Here is a 22,285-nt window from a genome sequence, read left to right on the forward strand (position 1 = left end):
TTGAAGAAAATTTCTAACTTACTAACAACTAACCACTAACATTTGCCTATAAAAAAAAAAAACTGATTCTCAAGAAACATTCTTAATTCATAAGCTTATTCCAAACGAGACCGTGTTGGAGGGGATTGAAATTAGTGGACCTTATTAATTGCTAATTGTAGCACGGTACGGTTGATTTTTCTCAGATAATATGACAAAATACTATGGCCACAGAGATGTGGTCCTTAATTAGCAGAACATTGATCATTAATTAGTGTGACAATGTGACATTACATGGCAATTCCTAATGCTTGTAAGTTGGAATGTTAATTACTACGAAACAAACGTGCGGTTTCTTGGTGGATTACAGATGAACTAACTAAAAATCCAAATTAGCAGCTAGCTGGAGTGGATGACGCAGGTTTGCATACGTGGACACCAAACAACTTGACCAAGTATTCAAACTCACTGTTCAATACTTCAATATTGGAGAGATGCAGATTCTCTACGGTGAACAGTAATATTCAATGTAATTTTCGTATTAAGGATTTGGCAACCAGTTAAAGAATGTTTTGGTTTTAGCAAGTATATATTCTACGTTATACGCCTATGAGACTAATCTTATCAAAGTAAAGTTATGAATAAACAAATTTTAATAAATCATTTTTCATACACATTTTTATGAATCAAACTCTCAACTAAATATTTAACGAGTTCTACCAATTGAGTTAGATGTTGTTGGCGACCAAATAAAGAATTAAGCAAACTATAACATTTTTTTATCTTCGACAGATGTCACCACCTATTCAAAAAACACTTGCATGTCTCTCATAAAAAATGTATTTCACTAATAATAAATAATATATACTAGTAACATTTTATTAAAAAGTATACTCCCTTCGTCCCTAATTATAAGTCCCAACAATGATATATACACACCTCCTTTTTTATACACTTCATCTCCACTTATTTTTATTTCTATATCTCTCATCTTATCATCTATCACATCTTATATTTTTTCTATCTTACATTTTCTTTTTTTTCTATTTCTCTTCTCCTCCACCTCTTTCCATCTCATTTTGAGGTGTGAACAAATAATTATTCTTACAAGTCCCTATAAAGAAATTTTGGTTTCCATCTCACTTACCTCCCCTAATGTGTTATTATTGTTGCATTGATCTCCCCTCTATTATTTAACAATATAGTAAACTAGTAATCACTCTTATTTTATTGTGAAATATTGTACTAACCTCACTTAAACATTTTATCAAAAAGTATAATATTTTTAAGATTAATTTCTATGTACTGACGGTGTAAAAAGTTTTACACTATCATTTAATCACAACCTTTCATTTTCTATTTTAGATATTATTAAATTTAAAATTAATTGTGAGATAAAAAAATGGAGGAATGTGATTAAATGATGATGTAAAACTTATTTACACCGTCAGTGCATAGAAATTAATCTCAATATTTTTGGGTTAACAAATAAAATATTTAATATTTTTAATAACATGAAATATAAAAAATTCTGCTTATTTTAGCAGTCACAAAATTTACACGATAGGAACGACATGATTTGCCATGTCGATCCTAGAACCATCATCATTCATTCATCCTAGCGAACACAGTCAACCGAAGCCGACATATTGAAATATCCAACAAAAAAAAACAACAATATGGTACGGAGAAAAAAAAAAGTGACGGAAGCAGTGACAAAATCACTCTCAAACAAAACACTCACACGTGCCTCCTTTGCCACGTGTTGGCTGCTCTACACAGTTCCACCCTCCACCTTAACTACGCACGTGCTTCAATTCACTGTCTCTCTATTGATTCTTCCACCCTATATAAACACCTCCATCCACTCTCTCATAGTCTCATTCCAATTTCCAAGTCACAGAGCAAAACAGAGAAGAAGAAGAATCATCATCAACATTCAACAACAACTACATCACCATCATCATCAATCAATCAACAGGAATTCAAACACCAATGAAGGGTGAATTAGAGTTGCCACCTGGGTTCAGATTCCACCCAACAGATGAAGAATTGGTGAACCACTACCTCTGCACAAAATGTGCTGGCCAATCCTTCAACTACTCCGTTATCAAAGAAATCGATTTGTACAAGTTTGATCCATGGCAGCTTCCAGGTAAACAACGATTTCCAATCGATTTTGTGTGAATTTCTGTGATAAAATGAGTTTTTGATGTTGACCATGAGGTGTTTGATGAAATGCAGAAATGGGTTTTGATGGCGAGAAAGAATGGTACTTCTTTTCTCCGAGAGACCGGAAGTATCCGAATGGTTCCCGGCCGAACCGGGCGGCCGGGAGCGGGTATTGGAAGGCTACTGGAGCTGATAAACCGATTGGGAAGCCCAAGGCGTTGGGGATTAAGAAGGCACTGGTGTTTTATGTGGGGAAAGCACCTAAAGGAATCAAAACGAATTGGATCATGCATGAGTATCGTCTTGCCAATGTTGATAGATCAGCTGGAAAGAAAAGCAACTTGAGGGTATGTGATTTCATGAATTTGTTATTACAAAAGGCTTCAATTTTTGAACTTTTTGATTGATGGGGTGTGTGAAGATTGAAAAAAGTTTCTGATATTTTGGTTTGTTTTATTTGCAGCTTGATGATTGGGTGTTGTGTAGAATTTACAACAAGAAAGGGAAGATTGAGAAATACAACACCCCCACACCAAAGTTTTCAGGTTTAGGGGAGGTTCATGATAGTTATGATGAGCATGAGCATGAGAGGAAGCCAGAGATTCATGATCAATTGTACATGGAGGCATCAGATTCAGTGCCCAGGCTGCACACGGATTCGAGTGGCTCGGAGCATGCGGCTTCACCTGATGTCACGTGTGACAAGGAGGTGCAGAGCGAGCCTCAGTGGAATAATGAGCTAGAGTTCAAGCTGGATGATGGCACCTTTGATTTTCAGTTCAGTTTCTTGGATGATAACAACATGTCGGTGGATGAGTACCAACTGAACCAGTTATCACCGTTGCAGGATATGTTCATGTACCTGGAAAAGCCATTTTGATTCTTCTGGTCCAAGCGTTTGTATGAATTGAAAGTGAAAGTTTTTGGGAAGGGGGAAAGGGTTTTGCCTAATTAGTTTGTAGGAAAAGTCACCATTTATGCAATTGCACCTAACTACAGCTTGTGAACCAAACAAACATTGATGCACGTGCGGTAACTACTCTCATTCTCAGCTCTTGGGAGATATGGGAAGTTTGAACTCTGCTGACATGGACCAATTGGATTGGACCCTACTGAAAAAAAGGAAAAGAAAATGAGATTAGGCCCTGTTGTGTGTAAGTAGTGAAAAATAAGAAGCAGGAAGATCTCAACAGGGTGCTGATCCATTCCAATGGATCATGCAATGTTAGAGTGTAAATGTGTAGGTGCAACCGTGCAAGGACTCTTAGAAAAATTCTTGTTCAATATTGTTATTGTAGTGGGATTTTTTCATATCTTTGTAATATACAACAACTTGTACTTTTCAATTCAAAGGAAACAATTGAATGAAAATTCTTATATTCAAAGGGATAGAATGTGCATTTTATATCTACCTGTCTTATATTCAAAGGGATTCAATTTGACTACAATATGTTACATCTTCTTTCTCAAGGTTTTGGTACTTTTGACCTTTCTCACACATTGGAACATAGCAAGTGATTTATACGGATTAAGAAAACTTGTTTTCTGTAGTCAAATTTGAATAGATCTGAAAATCTTGAAAGACAAGATGTAACATATTGTATGAAATCTGCCAATGAATTAAATCAAGAGATGATGCATCTAATCTTCACATCAATCAGCATTAGTCTTTGGCTCTTTGCTTTGCCTTTTGCCTTTCAAATTCTAACCGTGCATTCAAACTAATATGATATGAATGATTATATGACTGATTAGCCGAAAATACACTGTAAACTGTACCAATATACTACTATATACAACACAAGGATATCTTCTTAAGCAGATACATTCATTTTGATACAACCACCCTTGTCTTATAAATCAGCACAATAGCTACTATCTGATGATAACAAAGATGTAAAAGAGTTCCCAAGTTGTCTTTGGTGATCAAATGCTGACATGTCTGGAATTTGGAACCCGGTTACAATCTGCTGGTGCCCAACCAATCAGTTGCTTCTCATTGTCAAATACCATCACTTTGTCTAGCATGGATATGTCTGCATAAACAAGACAGAGGAGTTTATAATGGACAGTTAATTGGCTAATACAAGCATCTGAAGAAGAGAGATAGTAACAAAATTCGTACCTCCAATTAGGTTCAGATCACCCATTCCTACTTCAGAGCCATCTAGAATGCCCAAGCAAACATTTCCCATGTTCTGAATCAACAATTTATCAGCATTTAGAAACAAAATGTATCAGTTACTTGTGATAACAATAAAAAACCAATCTACGAGAAATTGATTAGTTGGGACTTAAGACTTACTGATACAATCAGATATGCTTCAGGAGGGATTTCAAACTGAGTATTAGTTCTCCCACTGCTGGTGAAACTAAGTGCCATAGGCTTGAAGTATTTTCTGACTTCATATACACTTCTAAAAGGTCTTTTACCATGCCAGCAAAGAGGTAAAGTTTGGTCATCCGGTGCTTCTTTCAGGGGTTTTCCAGCTAATTCCTTCTTCAACTGCGCATGGAAATTGAACAAAAGACTCATGTTAAGTAGTATGGAAACATTTTCTTGTATTACTTCAAACAATTCAAATCTTGCATGATGAAATTGACATGATCTTATTAATGTCTATTGCATTTTGAAATTCTTGAGATTGGAGGACATATTGAAATTTTCTCTGAACTGACCCAAGATATTACTGCTTGGTAAGCATTAGAGTTGAAGTAAGTGTACGAACTCCCCGTGTCGAAAACAGGAAGAAGGCCTCCAATTCCAGTCTTCTTCCCTCCAAAAATGAGTTCGGCAGCCCCTGCTACGTAATGTTTTCTATGACAAATCACAAAGATGGGATTACAATCAGGAGAAAGGATTATAATTCATCACAATACATGTGGAAAATGTAAAATGAGGATCAAAGTTCTGGAAGGTTCTGCTTACAAATCTCTGGATGACATTGGAGTCCAAGTCAGTCGAGAAGAGTCATAAACATCCCCAAAGAAGATATACCCTCCTCCTTGTGCACTCAAACAGTGTCCAACCACATTTCGCACCAAACCCTGACTATTCAACTGTGATACCAAGCTGGATTTTCCCCTGCCAAGGCCAAGCATTCCATCTAAGGGGTGGTAAGAAGAATCTGGAAAAAGCTGATCATATCCACATCTGCAGAAAGGAAACAAAAAACAAGTGTATTAGATAACCAAATAATTTTTACTTCTAAATATGCTTGGTTGCCATGATAAAATAGTATTCTGAAATTTGAACACCATCCTTTCATAAGCCAAATAGTGGATCATGTAACTATGGTTTTGTTTTTTAATTGCAGAAAGTGAATTTAAAGAGAACATACATATGGACTGTAGGAAATTAAAAAATGGTTTTAGGTAAATGATTAAATATGTGATTGGATACCAGTTAAGTGCGAGGTGAACTGACTTTCATTTTAATTCATAAGAAGAGTTTTGTTGAGATTTTATCTCAAAGTGAGTGCTAATGTCTGTTTGAACTGGTACTAACACGTAACAAAACATATATGTAGCCTAAAGCAAAGCTTTTAAAGTTACTAACCCAAGTGCCATACGAACTTTAAGTTGTACTCCATTTGTGAAGTTGAGAACATAGACATCATTGACAAGCACACCAAGGGATGAGTAATGGTCTGCATACTCAACTTCGTAGTCACACTGATGTTGGACTTCACAGTCATAGTTATCAGTCTGGTGCAGGGAAGCACAAAGGGGATTCCTGCAGGGCACTAAGTCATTGCTGGGCCTGTAAAGCGGATGGGGTGTCTGAAAAATAAGCAACAAACATTTAAGATTAATTCTAATAGGATTTGGTAATCAAATAGTTTCTACATGTATCTATGTGACTTCTAATCACAACTTTGTACTTCTAAGTTGTTAATTTGATTTGAAACATTGGTACTGAGTGAATATATAATTAGCATGTTAGATTAGTTAATTTTTTCTCAGAATCTATTCTGACATCTAAAAACTTCTCGTAATTGATTTTGGCCATAGAATCTATTATAAAAGAATTTCCAAACATGCATATATACCTGAGAGCAACGGGAACAAGGGGCATCACATTGAAGCCATGTGAGGTCGCTACCGGTGTCAATGTCAAGATAATATGGCCTGGGTGGGTTGCCTAGGTTGAGAGTAACATTGTAAAACCTGTAAATATTGAAAGTAACAGTGACTTGTATATTAGAGGAACATATACCAAGGTTCTTTCCTCTCAATCATATTGAAAGTAACAGTGACTCTTCTATGCTTTTACCTTTTTGTGTGTGTTGTGTCTCAATAATATATTATGAAAGTGAGAAAAACATGATATGGGAATGGGAAAAAACCTCATAAAGATGATTTCTTTATTCAAATTCATTAGTGGGGTTTTCAAATGCACACACCATAGAAAAAAAGGTATGATGAAAGCAACATAGAAAGAAAGGTATAAAGTGAAACATAAGGAAAAAAAATGAAGAAAGGGGGAAGAGTGTTCTGTTTACGTACCCAACAGGGTAAACATTGCCATGAACGGGTAACAAAACCGATGAGCCGGAACGAAAACGGCTTAAGTATGAAGATGATGATGAAGATGATGATGAGGTTTCATGTGGAAGAATGGAGTTTCTTCCATTTGCATAGGAACTTTTGTGTTTGTTACTACCAAACCATGCTGAACAAGCAGAGGAGTTCAAGAAGAGTAAAAGCAGAAAGAATCCTAATTTCCCTGACTTCATCTCTCAATTTCAGATATTGATCATATGATGAGAGAAACAAGACTATAATATGATGGTTCGTTGAGTGTTTGATGAATTGCGTGAAACAACACAAATAAATACCAAGACTTTAATAAACCAGGGTGTGCATGGCATAAAGGCTTTGCTTCAGAAACTGGAACTTGGGTTTGTTAAGGAATGTTTTGTTCTTATTCCTTCCTTCCTCTCATCAACCCTCCTCCACACAAAAATGCTAGTTTTTTATTTTTATTTTATATTTATAGTGAATTTCACAGAAAAGTAATTTAATGATGATTTGTAATTATTTTATTTTGTTTAATGTAATTTTTTTTGGTACAAATAGTTTGAGTCCGTTCAGCTTCTGTCACGACCACCGGTCAGAGCATGTTTTCAAGACCATAGATCGCATACATGGGTTCTTACATGTAACCCCACCAATACCACATTTATATTCGTAGCGAGAATCAAACTCTCTAAGGGAAAATGGTTTAAGCTTACCAACTGGTGTTTCGGTTTACCCCGCTGAGCAGGTATTATGTTGTCCGTTGTCACACACCACTGTATATGCAGCAAAATATTTGTTGTTGAAATCTCATTCAACATTTTGGATGGAGTGTACAATTGAAAAAATACAAAAAAAAAATCCATTCTAGTCTAACCAAAAAAATTGAAAAAGGGATTCAACTATCCAATCAAAGTAAAAAAAAAATTATAATCTAGCTAAAAAAATTGAAAAACGGATTCAATTATATATCCTACATTGGGCAGAAGTTTGAACGACATTTTCCTTATGCATTATTCTTTGGACCATCCGATCAAAGTAAGAATTATGCGGACAATATTGCCACTGATAAGGGCCTTCAACAATCTTTGCTTTTCAGGTGTATATGGTGGGTACCTCAGGGATGAGTCTGCATCAAAACTTCTATACAGGACTGACTTCTTATGACTGAAACCATCAAAGGAGAATTTTCCATGGTAAGACCCCATTCCACTCTCTTCAACTCCTCCAAATGGAAGACCAGGAGTTGCAACCTGTGTCAACATTGTTATAAATGTTAAGTAATTGATTATGTCATCTTGCATGTGTATATACATGAGAGTCAATACATGGACAAGTGGGTGTCTAATACAAGTATCCTTCATGGAGACAATCTTATTCGAGTCGGAAAAATTCACTTCCGATTGAAGATACCTCTCCCAATGTTTTTTTTTTTTTCTGCATACACAAGACTTGAACCCGAGACATTGCTAAGGAGAATCAAGCATGTACCATTCGAATCAACCATTTGTTTATGGACAAGTGGGTTTTTTTCGTCTTAGTCAAGGTGTCTCCACAACAGGTAGTTGTGAGGTGAGACAAATCTCTCGCCCAAACAGTCAGCACACTAAAAAATAAGGGGCTAGCCGGAGAGTTTTTTTTTTTCCATTCATAAGAATTGGGAATCAAACTCCTAACCACTTATTTAAGGGACGAAGTGCTGAACCAATACGTAACCCACTTGGACAAAATGGGTTTATAGAAGTAGGAGCATATATAGAGAAAAAAATGCTCGCATAGGATTAATATTTCAAGAAGAGAATGAGTACATGTAAGATAGTGTCATTTATGAGCATCCCTCCAGAAGATATGTTTTCCACATAATCCTTTTTCAACTGCTCATTGTTTGTGAAGAGATAAGCAGCAAGAGGTTTTGGCTTTGATTTGATTATGCTGAAGCTATCTTCAATGTTGTCAACCTGCAAGAATGGAAGAGAAAGAAAGATGTAACAACTTAAGTTCATGTGAAATATGGGGGAAGAGTGGAAGACACTACAGTCCTTCTCAAAATAACACTAGTAAGAAAGTAATAGGGAATAGGGAACTAATCAGAAAGAAGAGGCATCAAGAGGTTTTTCCATTGCATCAAGAATAGAGTCATGATGTACTATTTCTTTATGACCTAGTATACTCACAGTGATAATTGGCATTATTGGTCCAAATATCTCCTCTTGCATTACCATAGAATCGTCAGGAGCATCCAATATGATGGTTGGAGCAATCTTTCTACAATAAGGGGAAGTGAAATTATGGTGTTTCTCTAAATGACTATTACCTAATACTAATAAACAAGAAGTGGATGCAACTCACAATTGCTTCTCATCCTTCTGACCTCCTAAAACAATTTTGTCTGATACCTTATCCTCATCTAAGAGCTTCACAAGCCTTGCAAATTGGGATGGAGACACAATACGTGACATGTCTTTTGATTCCAATGGATCTTTTCCAAAAAATTGCTCCAGTTCCTCTTTCAGAGCATTTATCTGTTGAGTGAGAATTTATCAAGTAAAAATATATTTAAGTAGCACACTTGGTTTTGTAGTTTTGAAGCAATCTTACAAGTGTTGGTGCAAATTCTTTCTTTGTGATGATATAATCAACAGAAATGCATGCTTGTCCACTATTGCATGCCCACTTTCCAGCTATTATCCTCCTAGCAGCAACCTGAAATTTTCAATGATTATTATACATGAAACAATGTTGTTCGGTAAAATGCCTAAATAATGAACCAAATTGTGGTTTGTTCAAGTATTGTGTATGGAGGAAAAAACTCTACTGGGAGAGGTAGTCCCACAAGAATGTGGATGTCCATAGCTCGAAAAAGGATAGCCTTTCGTGGAGGATACCAATATTGGATTATAAAAAATGCCTAAATAATGACCACTGGAGACAATGTTACCAGTAAATTGACATTTGAATCGATAACAGCTGGGCACTTTCCTCCAAGTTCAAGAATTACTGGAGTAAGATGTTTTGCAGCAGCAGCCATGACAATGCGACCTACTCTAGCACTACCTGCATAAAATTGATCTATTATGCATAGGAGGTAACCCTGCTTGAATCAGGAACATTTACATCATGGTGCAAGGCTAGCTCTCCTAGCGGATAGTTTTTTCATTTACAAGACTTTAACCAAAGACATTGCTTAAAGAGAATCAAGTATGTAGTACGTACCATCTGAACCGATCACCCGTTGGTAATGGATTGATGAATATATTGAAGGCAAAATTACCTGTGTACAGTATCTTATCCCACTTCTGCTCCAAGAGTGCTGTTGTTTCAGGAACAGCCCCTTCAATAACTCTTATGGCAGAGTTGTCTAGATAATCTTTGAGCAAATTTGCAAGCAGTGATGATGTTGCTGGAGCAATTTCTGATGGTTTAAGAACCACTGCATTACCCGCCGAAATTGCTCCGATGACTGGATCAAGTGATAATACTGAAGGTAGGAAATACAACCTCATTAGTGGATTGAAGGAATGCAACAGGAGAAAATGGAAAGCCATTTAGACAGTGTAGGAATCTTTATGAAATGTGTGAAAGCATGAATAGCTTTTACATACAGAAAGGAAAGTTCCATGTTGAGATGACCAACACAACTCCCAGTGGTTCTGACACAATCTCTGCTGATGATGGATATGTTGTAATTGAAGTTTTTACCTTAAAGGGATAAGATAAACCTGTGTGTTAATTAACTGAAGCTGATTATTATAAATCAGAGGCTGGAACTTATTGTCATTGCTATTCATTCTTGGTAATTACCTTTTCAGGTTTCATCCAATGACTCAGTTCTTTAAGTGCTTCACTACAAGAGGATTTTGTTTGAGACACCTGCATCAACAACCACCTGCTTAAGTACACGTTTGGTAATCATTCTACAATTGATTCTAAACCAGGGTCAATGAGAAATTTCTCTGAGTAGCTTCTGCATTTCAGAATTGATTCTAGAAAACAGAAGTTGATTCAAACATGTTATAAATTTGGTGACCATGATGAAGGTAAGGACAAAAAATGAAGTATATATCATATAAGTTTGAAAAATAGAGCCAAACTAAGAAATTGGAGACCTCAGATAGAAATGCTTCAAATCCAGGTTTAGAAAGGTCCTTATCAAGTGCTGCAATGATGTCCTTCTCCCGCTCTTCTAGCATCTTAGCTATGCCCTTCAACTGGGAAATCCGCCATTCATAGCTTTTTGTCTTGCCTGAATCAAAGCTCTTCCTAAGATCCTTAACAAGCAAAGCAGCCTTGTGTCCATCAAATATAGGCTTCTCTACTACTTCTTCAGTTGCTGATATAGTAGCAGAACCTCTTTACAAGATAAACCATTCATAAAATAAGATCAGAGTTGAAAAAATAAAGAACTCTATTAAATTGTTGAGGGATAGAGGTTTACGAGTGTGAAGAGAAAACAAGGAAATGAGAGTGGAATTGAAGTTGCTTTCCAATGCTCTTTCTAGTTAAATGGTCCGAAAAGCTTCTGCTGTGAAATGGGACACTGCTACTCATTATGAAGAAGAAGAACCGAGTAAGAGACTAACTATATGTTAGGAAATTCTTTTATCACTAACTCTAAAGTCAAATTGTATGTTTGAATATACAGGTGGAAAACTACCGTGAACCCAAAATCACGGTAAACAACTATAAAAGCTAAGGGAAGTTGCTTCGGTTTACTGTGATTTTTGCTTACAGCTGGGATTTTTCACTACCTATCCAAAATATGCCCAAAATCAATTTTGGTGTGAAGCTTATATGAAGAATTGACTATGACTAATCCAAATATGCAATCAAATATGATAAAATTGTAGTTTTTTATTGTGCAAAATTTTAGCAACTCTATTCCTTGAGGTGATTTTGCATTCTCACAAGTTTCATTGGCCAAGTTTCTTTATATTCCCAAAAATATATGGATAACTAGTTTTGAATTTTGATACATTCACTCTCATTTTCTCTTTTACGACACTGCTATTTTATTCTCACATTTTTCTTTTTGTAACAACACTTATCGTATCTCCCATTTCACTATTTGTGTGCGGTGAATTGGAGGTGCTAACAAAAGTTTTATGCTAACCACTTGTATGAAAAGTAGGAGCAAATAAGCAGGAAAAACAGGTACCTGGCACCAAGGAACAGGCCAATACATACGCTTTTCATTGTAGAAGCAGAAAGATCATTGAAAGTTCAGGTCTTCATTCAAGAGGAGCAGGTTCTTTACAACAGTCTAGAACTAGAACGTGGAGTCTAAATTTGTTGTTTGCATTTACAGATATATGTATTTAGACGTTGGGTGAATCTCAGCCATGAAAAATACAAGGATAACGTTGTACGCATTTGATGACATTTTGCTTTTGTATTTACAATGTCACAACAAAAAAGGGGGAATTGGGTTTAACACCCCAGCCCTTAGGCTTCCCGCCCCACTTAAAGTGGGGAAATTACCGGAAACCCTCAGGATTAATATCGGTAAATGATTTTCCGATACGTATCGGTTTATCATTTACCGATTCGTATTGATATTACAGCATCAGATAGGTTTTGAAACATAATTTTCAAAACCCATTTCCCTCCCCAAATCACTCCCTCTTCAAATCTCTCCCAAACTTGCGTTCCACCACTCCAAGCTTCGGTCCCATCATCATCAAAGCTTCCTCAAAGCACCGGAACTCCCATTCCATTACATTCAAAAGGTAAGTTTGATTTTTATTGATTCTCTCACATTGATTGATGATTAGAGGTAGTTGATGGATTATTAGGTGAATGTTGAACACTAGGGTAGTTGATTATTGATTAGAGGTAGGTTTTATTGACTGAAATGACATGAAACAGTCATGGGCACGAGTGGGTCGTTTCCAGTTCTGGTTTCTGGGTTACTGTAAAATCGGAAAAACATTTTCCGATTCTGTAATGGAAAATGTTTTTCCGATTCTGTAATGGGAAAACATTTCCCGATTCTAAACCAATTTAAGGCAGTTTAAAGCAGTTTTTTTAAGCCAGTTTTTTTTAGTTTTCCTCCATCTATTGGGCTGAATATTTTGTACAAATTTTCAAATATTTTAGTGTCATGACACTGGGAAAGGGTGTTGATGGTATCAGCTTATTAGAACTAGGGAACTTCCTTAATGTTGCATTTTAGTTATCTAGATTGACAAATTAGAAAGGGTGTTGATGCTATATGAGAGATGTTTGTTTCTATATGAGAGATGTTTGTTGCTATATGAGAGATGTTTGTACAAGTTGTAACTGTTAAAGTTGTTCAAGTTGTAATTTGATGTTAAATTTGTTTGCTTTTCATAGGAGAATGAAGGGCGGGAGGAAGAGGTCTCGATCTTCTACAGTCGATGATGCAGAGGATCGCCACGAGCGCTTGCATGCTTCTACGCGGCGCGGCGACCATCGAGCAACTAGTCAGGCGGTTGAGGCTTCGGCCCCGTCTCCGTCTGCTACTCCGGCCGGGGCTCCGTCTCCGTGTCCGTCTGCTACAGCTCCGTCAGGTGGTCCATCTACTACAGCTCCGTCAGGTACTCCGGCTGAGCCTCAGCCTCATCCTACTCCGGTCTCTCCGATGGTTGAGTTACCTCTTGAGGAGACATCTGGCGAGCAGTCTTCTTCGGAGCCCAGTGGCGAGGAGTCTGCTTCTGAGACTGCTTCTGAGGCCAGTGGTGAGGAGGAGGAGCCTCTTATTCTCCAGGAGGAGATTGATGCTGCTGATGTTGTGCCAGATGTGGTGGCAGAGGGCGGCGCGGATGACGACCTCATCCAGAGGGTGGCACCGTTTCCTGGGGGGCCTGAGGATCTGTCGCTTCTTGCGCATTATCCTGACCACAAGGCTCCTTGGACGTGGCAGGCACTTCTTCGCACAGACCCGCGGTACGTGGACCGTCGGACATTGAGGGTGGCCACTGTTGGGGGGAAGGTATGGAACCTCCCCTGTGATGGCGATTCAGAGGCCCACACACATGTGCGACAGCTGCTGCAGCAGACGGGTTTGTATCACCTGCCTTGGTGCGGGTTACCGGAGACAGACCCAGCTGTCGTACTGGCCCTTGTTGAGAGATGGCATGAGGAGACGAGTAGCTTCCACATGCCGTTCGGGGAGATGACTATCACCCTGGACGATGTGTCTGCTCTTCTCCATCTTCCCACAGGGTCGAGGTTCTACACTCCGGGCAGAGGGGAGCGAGACGAGGTTGCAGCGCTATGCGCCCAGCTCCTGGGAGGATCTGTTGCTGCTTATCTGGCTGAGTTTGAGGCGGCGGGTGGCCAGAACATTCGGTTCATTACTCTGAAGACCATGTACACGTCTGCTATGGATGGTATGTCTTAATAATTACTTTATTAAGTTGTATTTATTTTTAGAGTATTATTAATAACTGTTAACTTAATTCATTTCATTGTAGGGGGACGCTATGAGGATGCTGCTAGGATCTGGCTGGTGAACCAGCTTGGTGCCACCCTCTTTGCCAGCAAGAGTGGTGGTTACCACACTACTGTCTACTGGATCGGGATGCTTGAGGACCTCGGTCGCGTGTCGGAGTACGCGTGGGGTGCGATTGCGCTGGCTTCGTTGTACGAACAGCTGAGTCGTGCATCCCGTAGGAAGACAGCGCAGATCGGTGGGTTCACCTCCCTCGTGCTGTCATGGGCGTATGAGTACATATCCAGCAGCGTCATTATCAGGACGGAGGTCCCCGGCTACACACAGGACCAGCCTAGGGCGCAGCGGTGGTCCACGTCTCGGATCGCGCATTCCGGACTCGATGAGAGACGAGTCATGCTCGATGAGCTTACAGTGGATGATATCACATGGACCCCTTTTGAGGACCATCGAGATGTTCGACCGCGGGATCCCAGGGCCCTCTATTCCGGCTACATCCGGACACCTTACGGCCGGTCTGTGAGCCGACATCTACCAGAGCGGGTTATGCGCCAGTTTGGCTTCATACAGGACATCCCTCGACACCCCTCTGAGATCCAGACGACGGGGTCCCTTGCTGAGACCACAGATGCTGCCTATGCTGAGTTTGAGCCGCACCTCCGCCCTCAGGGGATACCTGCTACATATCCGGGAGAGGCGGTGGAGGGTTACATGAGGTGGTATAGCAGAGTGTCACATGTGTTCATCATCCCTGAGGATAGGAGGGAGGAGCTTAGTGCCGTGGTAAGTTTGGATTCTAAACTTGTATATTATTTTTATTCATTCAATTGTGATTTTTGTTAATGAAATTATTTTTGTATATTATTTTTATGCAGTCTGCCATACGTAGGGGTGTGGAGTTGTTGGAGCAGTCCCTGGAGGTGCCAGGTGCTCTTGCTCCAGGGACACAGCCCCGGATCCTCACGGAGAGGGCGCTCGATCTCTTTCGACGGAGTTCCTTCGTTGGTACCCAGGGAGTTGCCTTTTCTGCTATTCGAGGAGCCGCAGCTGCGGGAGGCAGAGCTCGTGGAGGCAGAGCTCGTGGAGGCAGACCCCGTGGAGGCGGAGCTCGTGGAGGCAGAGCTCGTGGAGAGGGTGATCCTGGAGAGGGTGTTCGTGGAGGTCGAGCTCGTGGACCCAGAGGTCGCAGGGGGCGGGGTCGGGGAGAGTGATTTTATTACACTTGTTATGTGGGATCCATTATTATGTATATGTTAGGACTTTTTATGTTATGTTATGACTCTTGCCTCGTTTTATTTACATGTGTTATATTTTTAGTCTTAATATTATGACTCTTATAATGAAAAAAACAGAAACAACGACAACATATAAATAATTCAAAGCATGTAGTAATCCATGACAATAAGTTAAACGGTTACACAACCAAATTAAACATAAGCAACACCGAAAACAAAATTATTCCTCTGTGATATCGATGAAGTCATGGGGTCCGCAATCTTTTGGGAATACCTTCACTAGGTTGGGCAATGTTATATTAAGATAACAAACAGTTCCTCTAGGTGCAAACACAACAACCTGCATGTGAAATGTATACTTTAATTAAACCATGCTTAACTGTCCAAAAAATGAAGCAAGTTTCATGTTTAGGTTTCAGACCTTTTGGAGAACGAGAACAGATCCAACAGTTATGTCATTCGCAAATTCACTGTGAGTAAATGCCTTGCGGTGGATGCTAGCATCAACAGCACCCGTGGGGTCCTAAATTTTTGAAATCGTTTGAGAAGTAAATTAGAACGGTTAGTCAAGGGGGACCAAAAGCAAGGCCTTACAAAAGCAAGGACAAGACATACCTTGAGGGTAACTTTCGCATCTCCAAACCCATTGGGAGTGCAAGATTTGATAACAGCAACAACATTCTCCACCCTCTCAACGTTCGCTGTCAGAGAGCCCAGCGGAGTGGCTATTCCCCACTCTTGCAGGGCTGATAGCCAAGCATGTGAGTTGAAATCAGGATCGGTTTCGGTTGATCCATGATCTAGCACACGCCTCACGATTTCCTGGGTCGGAATGAGTGGTGTGTTAGGGGTGGATCTACGGGCATACATGGCAGCCTGGATGGCGCCAGCCGGGCCAGGAATGAGAGGACGAGAGCTGCCAGAGTTGTTGCTTTGACCTTTGCAATGGCGGAGGAATGGATTTGGGTCTTGTTCCATCGTGTAGAAAGAGGAGTAATAAGAAGAGGCAAGACACAATAGACAGGAAGATGAGGAATGAAGAGTAAGAAGAAGAGGCAAGACACAACAGATATTTATAGCTCAGGCGTGCGGTCAAAACATTTAAGGTGTACTGGTGGATGGTAGAAGAGTGGTTGGGGCTGGTGGTTGAGAGTAATGTCAGGGTTGGTGGTGGAGGGTAATGAAAATGAAAATGACAAGAGTACATCAAATTAACATTACCAAAAGTACATCAAATTAACATTACCAAAAGTGCATCAAATTAACATTACCAAAAGTGCATCAAATTAACATTACCAAAAGTGCCAATCTACGATGATGTCTAGATTTTCATCATTAACAACAACCTGTGATAAGGGCCACATTCTACCAAATTACAGAGAGTTTACAAATTAATATTACACAATACAAGAACATTCAATCTGTGGTGATGTCCACATAGTCCGCATGACCACTAAAAGCACCAAGCCAAGCTTGGAATTGTGCATCATACATGCCTAAACGTGGACCATATAGGTTGCGCCAGTATTTGGAGGCAAGATCACTGTGCCATTCCCACTGGGGAGCAATAGTCGGCATAGGATGTCCAGGAGTTAATTGGAGCTTCATTTTAGAGAATAACCATAAAATTAGATAACTTCCACATACAAAAATTAATCGACAAGCTAGTAGGCAACTAAAATATTAGTGTATTTGGTCAAAATATACCTGTACCCAGTGATTTATCACATGTCCAATAGCTATAACAGAATGCTCATCTCGTGGGCCGGCTCCTATCAGTGGAAAGTATGTGTTACAACCCATAGAGGATAAGGATACGAGAACCAATTGGTACTTTGTGGCAACAAGGTATCCCATCTCTGGCAGTTGAAACCATTTGTCAGGGGTGGCCGGGTCACCAATAGGAAGAGTGAGACGATTATGTAAGCCATCAACAACATCTGTGCCCCACATCCTATTATACATTACCACATTGGTCTCAAGTTCTTGTATCAATGTAGCCCTAACCCAAGGCCAACCGTCCTGACCGGCGGAATGCCCCATTAATGCAGCAATGGATCTATAGCCACAGTTACCATCATCCTCAACATCTGTAATTGTGCCAATATATGGATGGAGAAAGGCTGGAAAGTTACACATGAAATGGCTTGTATCAGACTTCTTCACACGCTTCTTCCTCTTTGCTGGTTGTGAAGACTTCTTTTCCTCTTTAATCTTCTTGTCTGTAAGTTCAAACGCTGAAGGATCACGAGTCAAGGATCCTATTGCTCGACCCTTGGGTTGTTTGCTCTCTTTCAACTTAGGAGTGCGGTTGGACTTTATCCGAAGCTCAGGAGTACATAGTGTACTCCTTTCAGGACAATATATCGCTTGAAGCTTCCTCCTTACCATACTCTGCCCTCCAGTACCCAAAGAATGGAAATAACGTGTCAGTGCCTCAACTTCTGGGTGCATCTCTCCATGGTTTAGTCCGCAAATATCTGAGCTGCCAGTATCTGCAACAGGTACATGCTCCCAACTTAGGCTCTTCCAGAATGGATGAATGGCCTCGTACGGAATCCTCTCATAATCTGCAAGTTCACAGACATGTTACATTGAATCACAAATATAAATAATTGGAAGTAGTTGAGAGGAGAGTGGTTGACCGGTAACCTGCAAGTTGACAACCGCAAGGTAGTCCATGAGTCTCTCTCAATAAGCAATCGCATCTGCCGCCGCAGGCTCGCATTCTTGTCAGTTCAGCATCAATGAGTTTCAGGCATTTGATTGACACAAATCCCCTAATATTTGTGTAGAAAGGGGTCTTGAAAAGGTGATCAATTTTATTCATACTGCGCTCAAACGATGCTACTATCTCAGTGTGGCGATTGGTGGTCAAACTATGCGACGCATCCCATGATGTGGCCAGGTCACCCTTACTGTTCCGCAACATCAACTTCAAGCTGGCATGTGCACCTTCAGCCCTGCAAACCAACAACGCACATGTAAGAATTAATATTGTAATAATCTATGAAATGAAATACATATAACAAGTCATAACATAATTTTTGTACCTGTTACTTGTTGTTGTTCCAAAATGCATCACATGATTTGTCCATGCCTTGGCAAATTTCTGCTTGTGGACCAACCATGTAGTAGAACAATAAGTGGCAAATTTCAACTTGTGTTTATGCTTGCACATGTTAAACAATTCAATCCAATGAGCTTCAAATTCTGGAACTGTTGGAGCATCTACCAATTCGGCCCACTTGTCCATAACCTCTTGAGCAAAATCATCCGTGCCAACATACTCTTTGCACTTTGCCAAAACACACTTGTTGATGTGCCACAAGCATAGTAAATGGGTGGTGGTGGGAAGGCTTTGTGAAGCAGCACTCAATAAAGCAAGATCTCTGTCCGTCACAATCACTCTAGGCAACCTGGATTGGTCGGAAATCAGAGACTTCATACACTCCAATGCCCAAATGTAGTCCTCTGTGGTCTCACTGCCAATGTAACAGAATGCTATTGAGTATGTTTTATCCGTGGAGGTCAGGCCAACAATCTCGAGCAAGGGTAGTTTGTATTTGCTGGTCTTGTATGTGCAATCCATGATGACTACATATGGGAATGTGTTGAAAAGTTTGACGGCATTCGGATGAGCCCAAAATATATCTCTAATCACTTCCGATCCGGGTTCATTTCGTTCGAAGTGAACATACTTCTCACCGTCCAACTTCTTCAGCAAGTATTGTATCTCTGTCAGTGACCCACGAACGGATTGTCTGAACCGCTTGCAAACACCATAAATTTGTTGGATGGTAGTCAAGTTTGAAGGATCTTTTTCCTTCAAGGACGCCAACATCTTTCTAGGTGGAACCCAAGTCTTAGCCTGATTTATCACGTCCTCCTTCGCCTCACTATTCAGTCTACCAGCGTAATTGTGGCCAACTAGTGACTCAGCTGCGAGATGGATGTGTCTACCGTCCATCACCTTCAACCACAAACCTTTATCATCTTTCGTACGTCGTCCTTTTAGCCTAAAAGGACAACCTGTCTTTTGTGTTGACGTTCCTTCAACAAGATCCGGTTCTCTGTAGGGAATATACGCACCATGCTTCTCACACCCCAGAATGACATATTCTTTTCTTCCCTTCGCACCACTATCAGACTTTGTTGTCACCAAAACAAAATTATTTGCCATAGAAATGTCGCGAACCCATTTCATAAGATCATCTTTCAAAGGGAAACGCTGTTTCAGGATAAACAAGGCATAAGGCATAAAACAAGGCATAAACAAAGCAAACAAAACATGCAAAAATTTGTGCAATGAGTACCTGATCAGTATGATACAAATGAGAGACATCTATAGATATAATCGGAGGTTCAGCTAGTGATGGTTGCTCCTCTGGATTATCATTTTCCAATCCAGCAGCATGTATCAATTGTGATTCACCAAAGAAAAAGGACTCTGTCATCCCTGGAACAAAAACGGTAAATCAATAACCGACCATATAACGGTAAATCAAATTCCGGTATAATAACGGTAAAGCATAACCCGATACATTAACGGCAATTCATTTACCGATTCGATTCACGATTCAGCAGCCTAAATTACCAACTTAACTAACTAAACTAACTACTTAAACTAACAACTAACTACTTAAACTAACTATAAATAAAGTACCAAAGCTAACACCACTTACCAGAAGTTAAAAGCTTTCCCTTGGTGGTGGTGGTGGTGGTGGAAATGTGGAGATGGTGGTGGTGGTGGGAAGGTGAAATGTGAGGGAGGAGTGGAGTAATGGTAGAATAAGGTAGTTTGGGCGAGTTATGGGGGGCTGGTGGGGGTTGTTGGAGGGAAGAGTAATGGTGGAGGGGTTGGTGGAGGGAGGAGTAATGGTGAAAAGGTGATCAAACTGCCAGATTACCAATCGGTAAATGATATACCGATATCAATAGAAGAATCAGTTAATGATTAACCGATATTGTTCTTCGTGTTCTGGGTAATGGGATAAAGGTGTTCATACTGAGGAACAATAACGGTAAATCATTTACCGATTGTTATTTTGACATCGGCAAATCATTTACCGATGGGTAGTTTTGGAATAAAAAAAAATGCTGGGGCGCGTAGCCTAAAGGGTGGGGTGCCAAACCCAAATCCCAAAAAAGGTAATAGTGGCGGTACTTTGTACAAAGGCACTCTTTATTTGTCTTTTGTTAGATTTCATGAAATTTGGTTCACTTTTTTGGGTTTAGTTTTGTGTAGAATTTTTTGTTTTTTGATTTTAAGAAACTTACAAATCTTATTAGTAAAAATAATATTCATTGATGGATGACATTTTAAATGGACGGAAAATTAAAATAATACCAAAAAATTGTTTAAAGATGATGAGATAAATTGTTTTCTTGAATATTTTTTTGCACATTAATATATATTATATTAATATTTTTTAGATATGTTATTTTCTAAAAATAAATTGAATTTTCTACATCTTAAGATAAAAAATGAAAATAGATAAGATTAATTAATTTTTTTTCCCAAAGTATCCCACGGTCGGCTATCAATTTTTTTTTTTGATAAGCCAAATAAATATATTGAATGAAGTACAAGGGGTACTTCAACCCAATACAAAGAGGAAGAAAGATAAAGTAGTAAGAAAGAAGCAAAAAACAGTGAAAAAACATGTCAGGAATAAACCCCCTCCTCCTTGAAAGCACAGCATAATAAAATATGCCTCATTAAAACCTTCCCAGGAAAACCCCCTTGGGAAAAACCTGGAAAAGGAAAAAGAGTACATATTTTAGAAGGCCATAACAATACCTCCAAGGAGAAATTACAAAACCCACCCACTAATTGAAACTGAATGAAAATAAATCCATAGCACTACCACTCGAAGCCAGTTTAGCAGTACAGCTTCAACTATATCAAGCAAAGATTCCTTTACACCATGAGACTAGTTCTTCAAGGCTCTGATATCATATTAAGCGGGTAAGCCTCTCCTATCAAATATTTCTTCATACGCACTGCCCAGGAAAAAAACATCATGTGTGTGTACTGTTAGTGTAATTTAATGTTATAGTTTTTTTTTTGAAAGTTAATGTTATAGTTCATTCAATTGAATTCTGCCACATTCTAAAATATTGTTTTTTTTTTAACGTAAACTATAGTGTTGTGTTAATTAAAATTTAGAATCAAAGTTTTTTTTTTTTTTTTGAAAAATTTAGAATCAAAGTTATTATTTTTCGTGTGTAGCATGATGTGATTTTTTTTTGTTACATGAGAAATAAGTAGCATGATGTGATTGATGGTTAGAGTCCTATTATTTGATAACCATTATAATTGTTGACGAAATAGTAGTGACATATAATAATAAAGTACATGGTGTTATACAAAAGTTTTTCAATTAAGTAATTATCATTAAAGTGAAAATAGTAATAAAATTTAAGAATATAATTTAACATTAAAGTTTTTTTTTGAACGAATAGCATGAAAGTTAATACTAAAATTATTGGTATATGAATAGATTGGGTGTTATTGCATTTTATTTTATGAAAACAGATGGTATCAAAGTTATACCCTAAAATAGAGGGGATTTGATAAAATTAAGCATTAATGGATTAGATTTATAGATAAAATCTTGATTAAATTGGAAAATTTATATTAATTTAGTACTGAGTTTTTGTTTTTGTTTTTGAAATCAAGTACTGAGTTAAAGATGTTATGTTAAAATTATATATTACTAGTGTTTTTTTACCCGTGCGATGCACGGGGAATATGTCTTTCGTATTTTATACGTGAGTCAATACGTTAATTCTTTTAAATATATTATACAACGGGTGAAATTGAAGAGTCTGATACGCTGAGCATAGTGGCAGAAAAGTCTTAAATTGAATCACTTGTTTGAAATTCATGCGGTTGAATAACTAATAAACAAAGATGAAATAGAACTGTCTGAAATGCGAACCTTACGACTGATTAACT

The 22,285-nt window shown here is 38.8% G+C and overlaps 6 protein-coding genes across 8 annotated transcripts; 2 read left to right on the forward strand and 4 right to left on the reverse strand.

Moving 5' to 3' along the window:
* The first annotated feature begins 1,850 nt into the window (after nt 1-1,850).
* Nucleotides 1,851-3,536, forward strand: LOC130714232 (NAC domain-containing protein 2-like). The gene is made up of 3 exons (XM_057564130.1): nt 1,851-2,134; nt 2,224-2,498; nt 2,615-3,536. The coding sequence occupies exons 1-3, from the start codon at nt 1,975-1,977 to the stop codon at nt 3,029-3,031; spliced, it is 852 nt and encodes a 283-aa protein (XP_057420113.1). The 5' UTR covers nt 1,851-1,974; the 3' UTR covers nt 3,032-3,536.
* Nucleotides 3,537-3,866: 330 nt separating this feature from the next.
* LOC130714223 (aspartic proteinase Asp1-like) lies at nt 3,867-6,979 on the reverse strand. The gene is made up of 8 exons (XM_057564122.1): nt 6,661-6,979; nt 6,204-6,321; nt 5,711-5,934; nt 5,081-5,305; nt 4,831-4,969; nt 4,457-4,657; nt 4,277-4,349; nt 3,867-4,187 (listed from the first exon to the last, which is right to left on the reverse strand). The coding sequence occupies exons 1-8, from the start codon at nt 6,888-6,890 to the stop codon at nt 4,078-4,080; spliced, it is 1,320 nt and encodes a 439-aa protein (XP_057420105.1). The 5' UTR covers nt 6,891-6,979; the 3' UTR covers nt 3,867-4,077.
* A 476-nt stretch (nt 6,980-7,455) lies between these two features.
* LOC130714211 (aldehyde dehydrogenase family 3 member H1-like) lies at nt 7,456-11,986 on the reverse strand. 2 transcript variants are annotated; one of them, XM_057564102.1, is made up of 12 exons: nt 11,828-11,986; nt 11,108-11,212; nt 10,779-11,022; nt 10,474-10,542; nt 10,275-10,371; nt 9,944-10,150; nt 9,611-9,726; nt 9,271-9,375; nt 9,022-9,194; nt 8,847-8,937; nt 8,481-8,630; nt 7,456-7,925 (listed from the first exon to the last, which is right to left on the reverse strand). In XM_057564102.1, exons 1-12 carry the CDS (start codon nt 11,863-11,865, stop codon nt 7,686-7,688), a joined length of 1,635 nt encoding a protein of 544 aa, XP_057420085.1. In that variant the 5' UTR covers nt 11,866-11,986; the 3' UTR covers nt 7,456-7,685. The 2 variants fall into 2 exon arrangements, with proteins under 2 accessions (XP_057420085.1, XP_057420094.1); XM_057564111.1 differs by having other exon boundaries at nt 11,108-11,209; nt 11,828-11,975.
* A 118-nt stretch (nt 11,987-12,104) lies between these two features.
* Nucleotides 12,105-15,409, forward strand: LOC130714187 (serine/threonine-protein phosphatase 7 long form homolog). Of its 2 annotated transcripts, XM_057564087.1 has the most exons (4): nt 12,105-12,398; nt 13,006-14,024; nt 14,109-14,869; nt 14,962-15,409. In XM_057564087.1, the coding sequence occupies exons 2-4, from the start codon at nt 13,010-13,012 to the stop codon at nt 15,295-15,297; spliced, it is 2,112 nt and encodes a 703-aa protein (XP_057420070.1). In that variant the 5' UTR covers nt 12,105-12,398; nt 13,006-13,009; the 3' UTR covers nt 15,298-15,409. The 2 variants fall into 2 exon arrangements, with proteins under 2 accessions (XP_057420070.1, XP_057420063.1); XM_057564080.1 differs by lacking the exon at nt 12,105-12,398 and having other exon boundaries at nt 12,824-14,024.
* A 252-nt stretch (nt 15,410-15,661) lies between these two features.
* LOC130714241 (uncharacterized) lies at nt 15,662-16,605 on the reverse strand. The gene is made up of 2 exons (XM_057564139.1): nt 15,937-16,605; nt 15,662-15,844 (listed from the first exon to the last, which is right to left on the reverse strand). Exons 1-2 carry the CDS (start codon nt 16,297-16,299, stop codon nt 15,737-15,739), a joined length of 471 nt encoding a protein of 156 aa, XP_057420122.1. The 5' UTR covers nt 16,300-16,605; the 3' UTR covers nt 15,662-15,736.
* An 18-nt stretch (nt 16,606-16,623) lies between these two features.
* Nucleotides 16,624-18,908, reverse strand: LOC130714203 (uncharacterized). Its single transcript, XM_057564097.1, has 4 exons — nt 18,375-18,908; nt 17,974-18,284; nt 17,029-17,891; nt 16,624-16,923 (listed from the first exon to the last, which is right to left on the reverse strand). Exons 1-4 carry the CDS (start codon nt 18,767-18,769, stop codon nt 16,738-16,740), a joined length of 1,755 nt encoding a protein of 584 aa, XP_057420080.1. The 5' UTR covers nt 18,770-18,908; the 3' UTR covers nt 16,624-16,737.
* Between the last annotated feature and the right edge of the window lie 3,377 nt (nt 18,909-22,285).

The sequence above is a fragment of the Lotus japonicus genome, chromosome 1, assembly GCF_012489685.1.
Source record: "Lotus japonicus ecotype B-129 chromosome 1, LjGifu_v1.2".
Taxonomy (NCBI): Eukaryota; Viridiplantae; Streptophyta; class Magnoliopsida; order Fabales; family Fabaceae; genus Lotus; species Lotus japonicus.

What these genes read in the sequence shown, in the direction of transcription:
- LOC130714187 (XM_057564080.1), top strand. Translation starts at nt 12,980, where the DNA reads ATGTTAAATTTGTTTGCTTTTCATAGGAGAATGAAGGGCGGGAGGAAG. An exon ending in GTACACGTCTGCTATGGATG is followed by an intron (nt 14,025 to 14,108) that starts GTATGTCTTAAT and finishes ATTTCATTGTAG; the next exon opens with GGGGACGCTATGAGGATGCT. An exon ending in GGGAGGAGCTTAGTGCCGTG is followed by an intron (nt 14,870 to 14,961) that starts GTAAGTTTGGAT and finishes ATTTTTATGCAG; the next exon opens with TCTGCCATACGTAGGGGTGT.
- LOC130714211 (XM_057564102.1), bottom strand. Translation starts at nt 11,865, where the DNA reads ATGAAAAGCGTATGTATTGGCCTGTTCCTTGGTGCCAG. An exon ending in CAGAAGGATGAGAAGCAATT is followed by an intron (nt 8,938 to 9,021) that starts GTGAGTTGCATC and finishes CCCTTATTGTAG; the next exon opens with AAAGATTGCTCCAACCATCA. An exon ending in TAAATGACACTATCTTACAT is followed by an intron (nt 7,926 to 8,480) that starts GTACTCATTCTC and finishes ATGTTGACACAG; the next exon opens with GTTGCAACTCCTGGTCTTCC.
- LOC130714232 (XM_057564130.1), top strand. Translation starts at nt 1,975, where the DNA reads ATGAAGGGTGAATTAGAGTTGCCACCTGGGTTCAGATTCCACCCAACA. An exon ending in TGATCCATGGCAGCTTCCAG is followed by an intron (nt 2,135 to 2,223) that starts GTAAACAACGAT and finishes GATGAAATGCAG; the next exon opens with AAATGGGTTTTGATGGCGAG. An exon ending in GAAAGAAAAGCAACTTGAGG is followed by an intron (nt 2,499 to 2,614) that starts GTATGTGATTTC and finishes TTTTATTTGCAG; the next exon opens with CTTGATGATTGGGTGTTGTG.
- LOC130714241 (XM_057564139.1), bottom strand. Translation starts at nt 16,299, where the DNA reads ATGGAACAAGACCCAAATCCATTCCTCCGCCATTGCAAAGGTCAAAGC. An exon ending in ATGCGAAAGTTACCCTCAAG is followed by an intron (nt 15,845 to 15,936) that starts GTATGTCTTGTC and finishes TCAAAAATTTAG; the next exon opens with GACCCCACGGGTGCTGTTGA.
- LOC130714203 (XM_057564097.1), bottom strand. Translation starts at nt 18,769, where the DNA reads ATGAAGTCTCTGATTTCCGACCAATCCAGGTTGCCTAGAGTGATTGTG. An exon ending in GGAACAACAACAAGTAACAG is followed by an intron (nt 18,285 to 18,374) that starts GTACAAAAATTA and finishes GTTGGTTTGCAG; the next exon opens with GGCTGAAGGTGCACATGCCA. An exon ending in TTGCGGTTGTCAACTTGCAG is followed by an intron (nt 17,892 to 17,973) that starts GTTACCGGTCAA and finishes GTGAACTTGCAG; the next exon opens with ATTATGAGAGGATTCCGTAC.
- LOC130714223 (XM_057564122.1), bottom strand. Translation starts at nt 6,890, where the DNA reads ATGAAGTCAGGGAAATTAGGATTCTTTCTGCTTTTACTCTTCTTGAAC. An exon ending in AAAGTTCGTATGGCACTTGG is followed by an intron (nt 5,306 to 5,710) that starts GTTAGTAACTTT and finishes TCCTTTCTGCAG; the next exon opens with ATGTGGATATGATCAGCTTT. An exon ending in TGATCTGAACCTAATTGGAG is followed by an intron (nt 4,188 to 4,276) that starts GTACGAATTTTG and finishes TTGTTTATGCAG; the next exon opens with ACATATCCATGCTAGACAAA.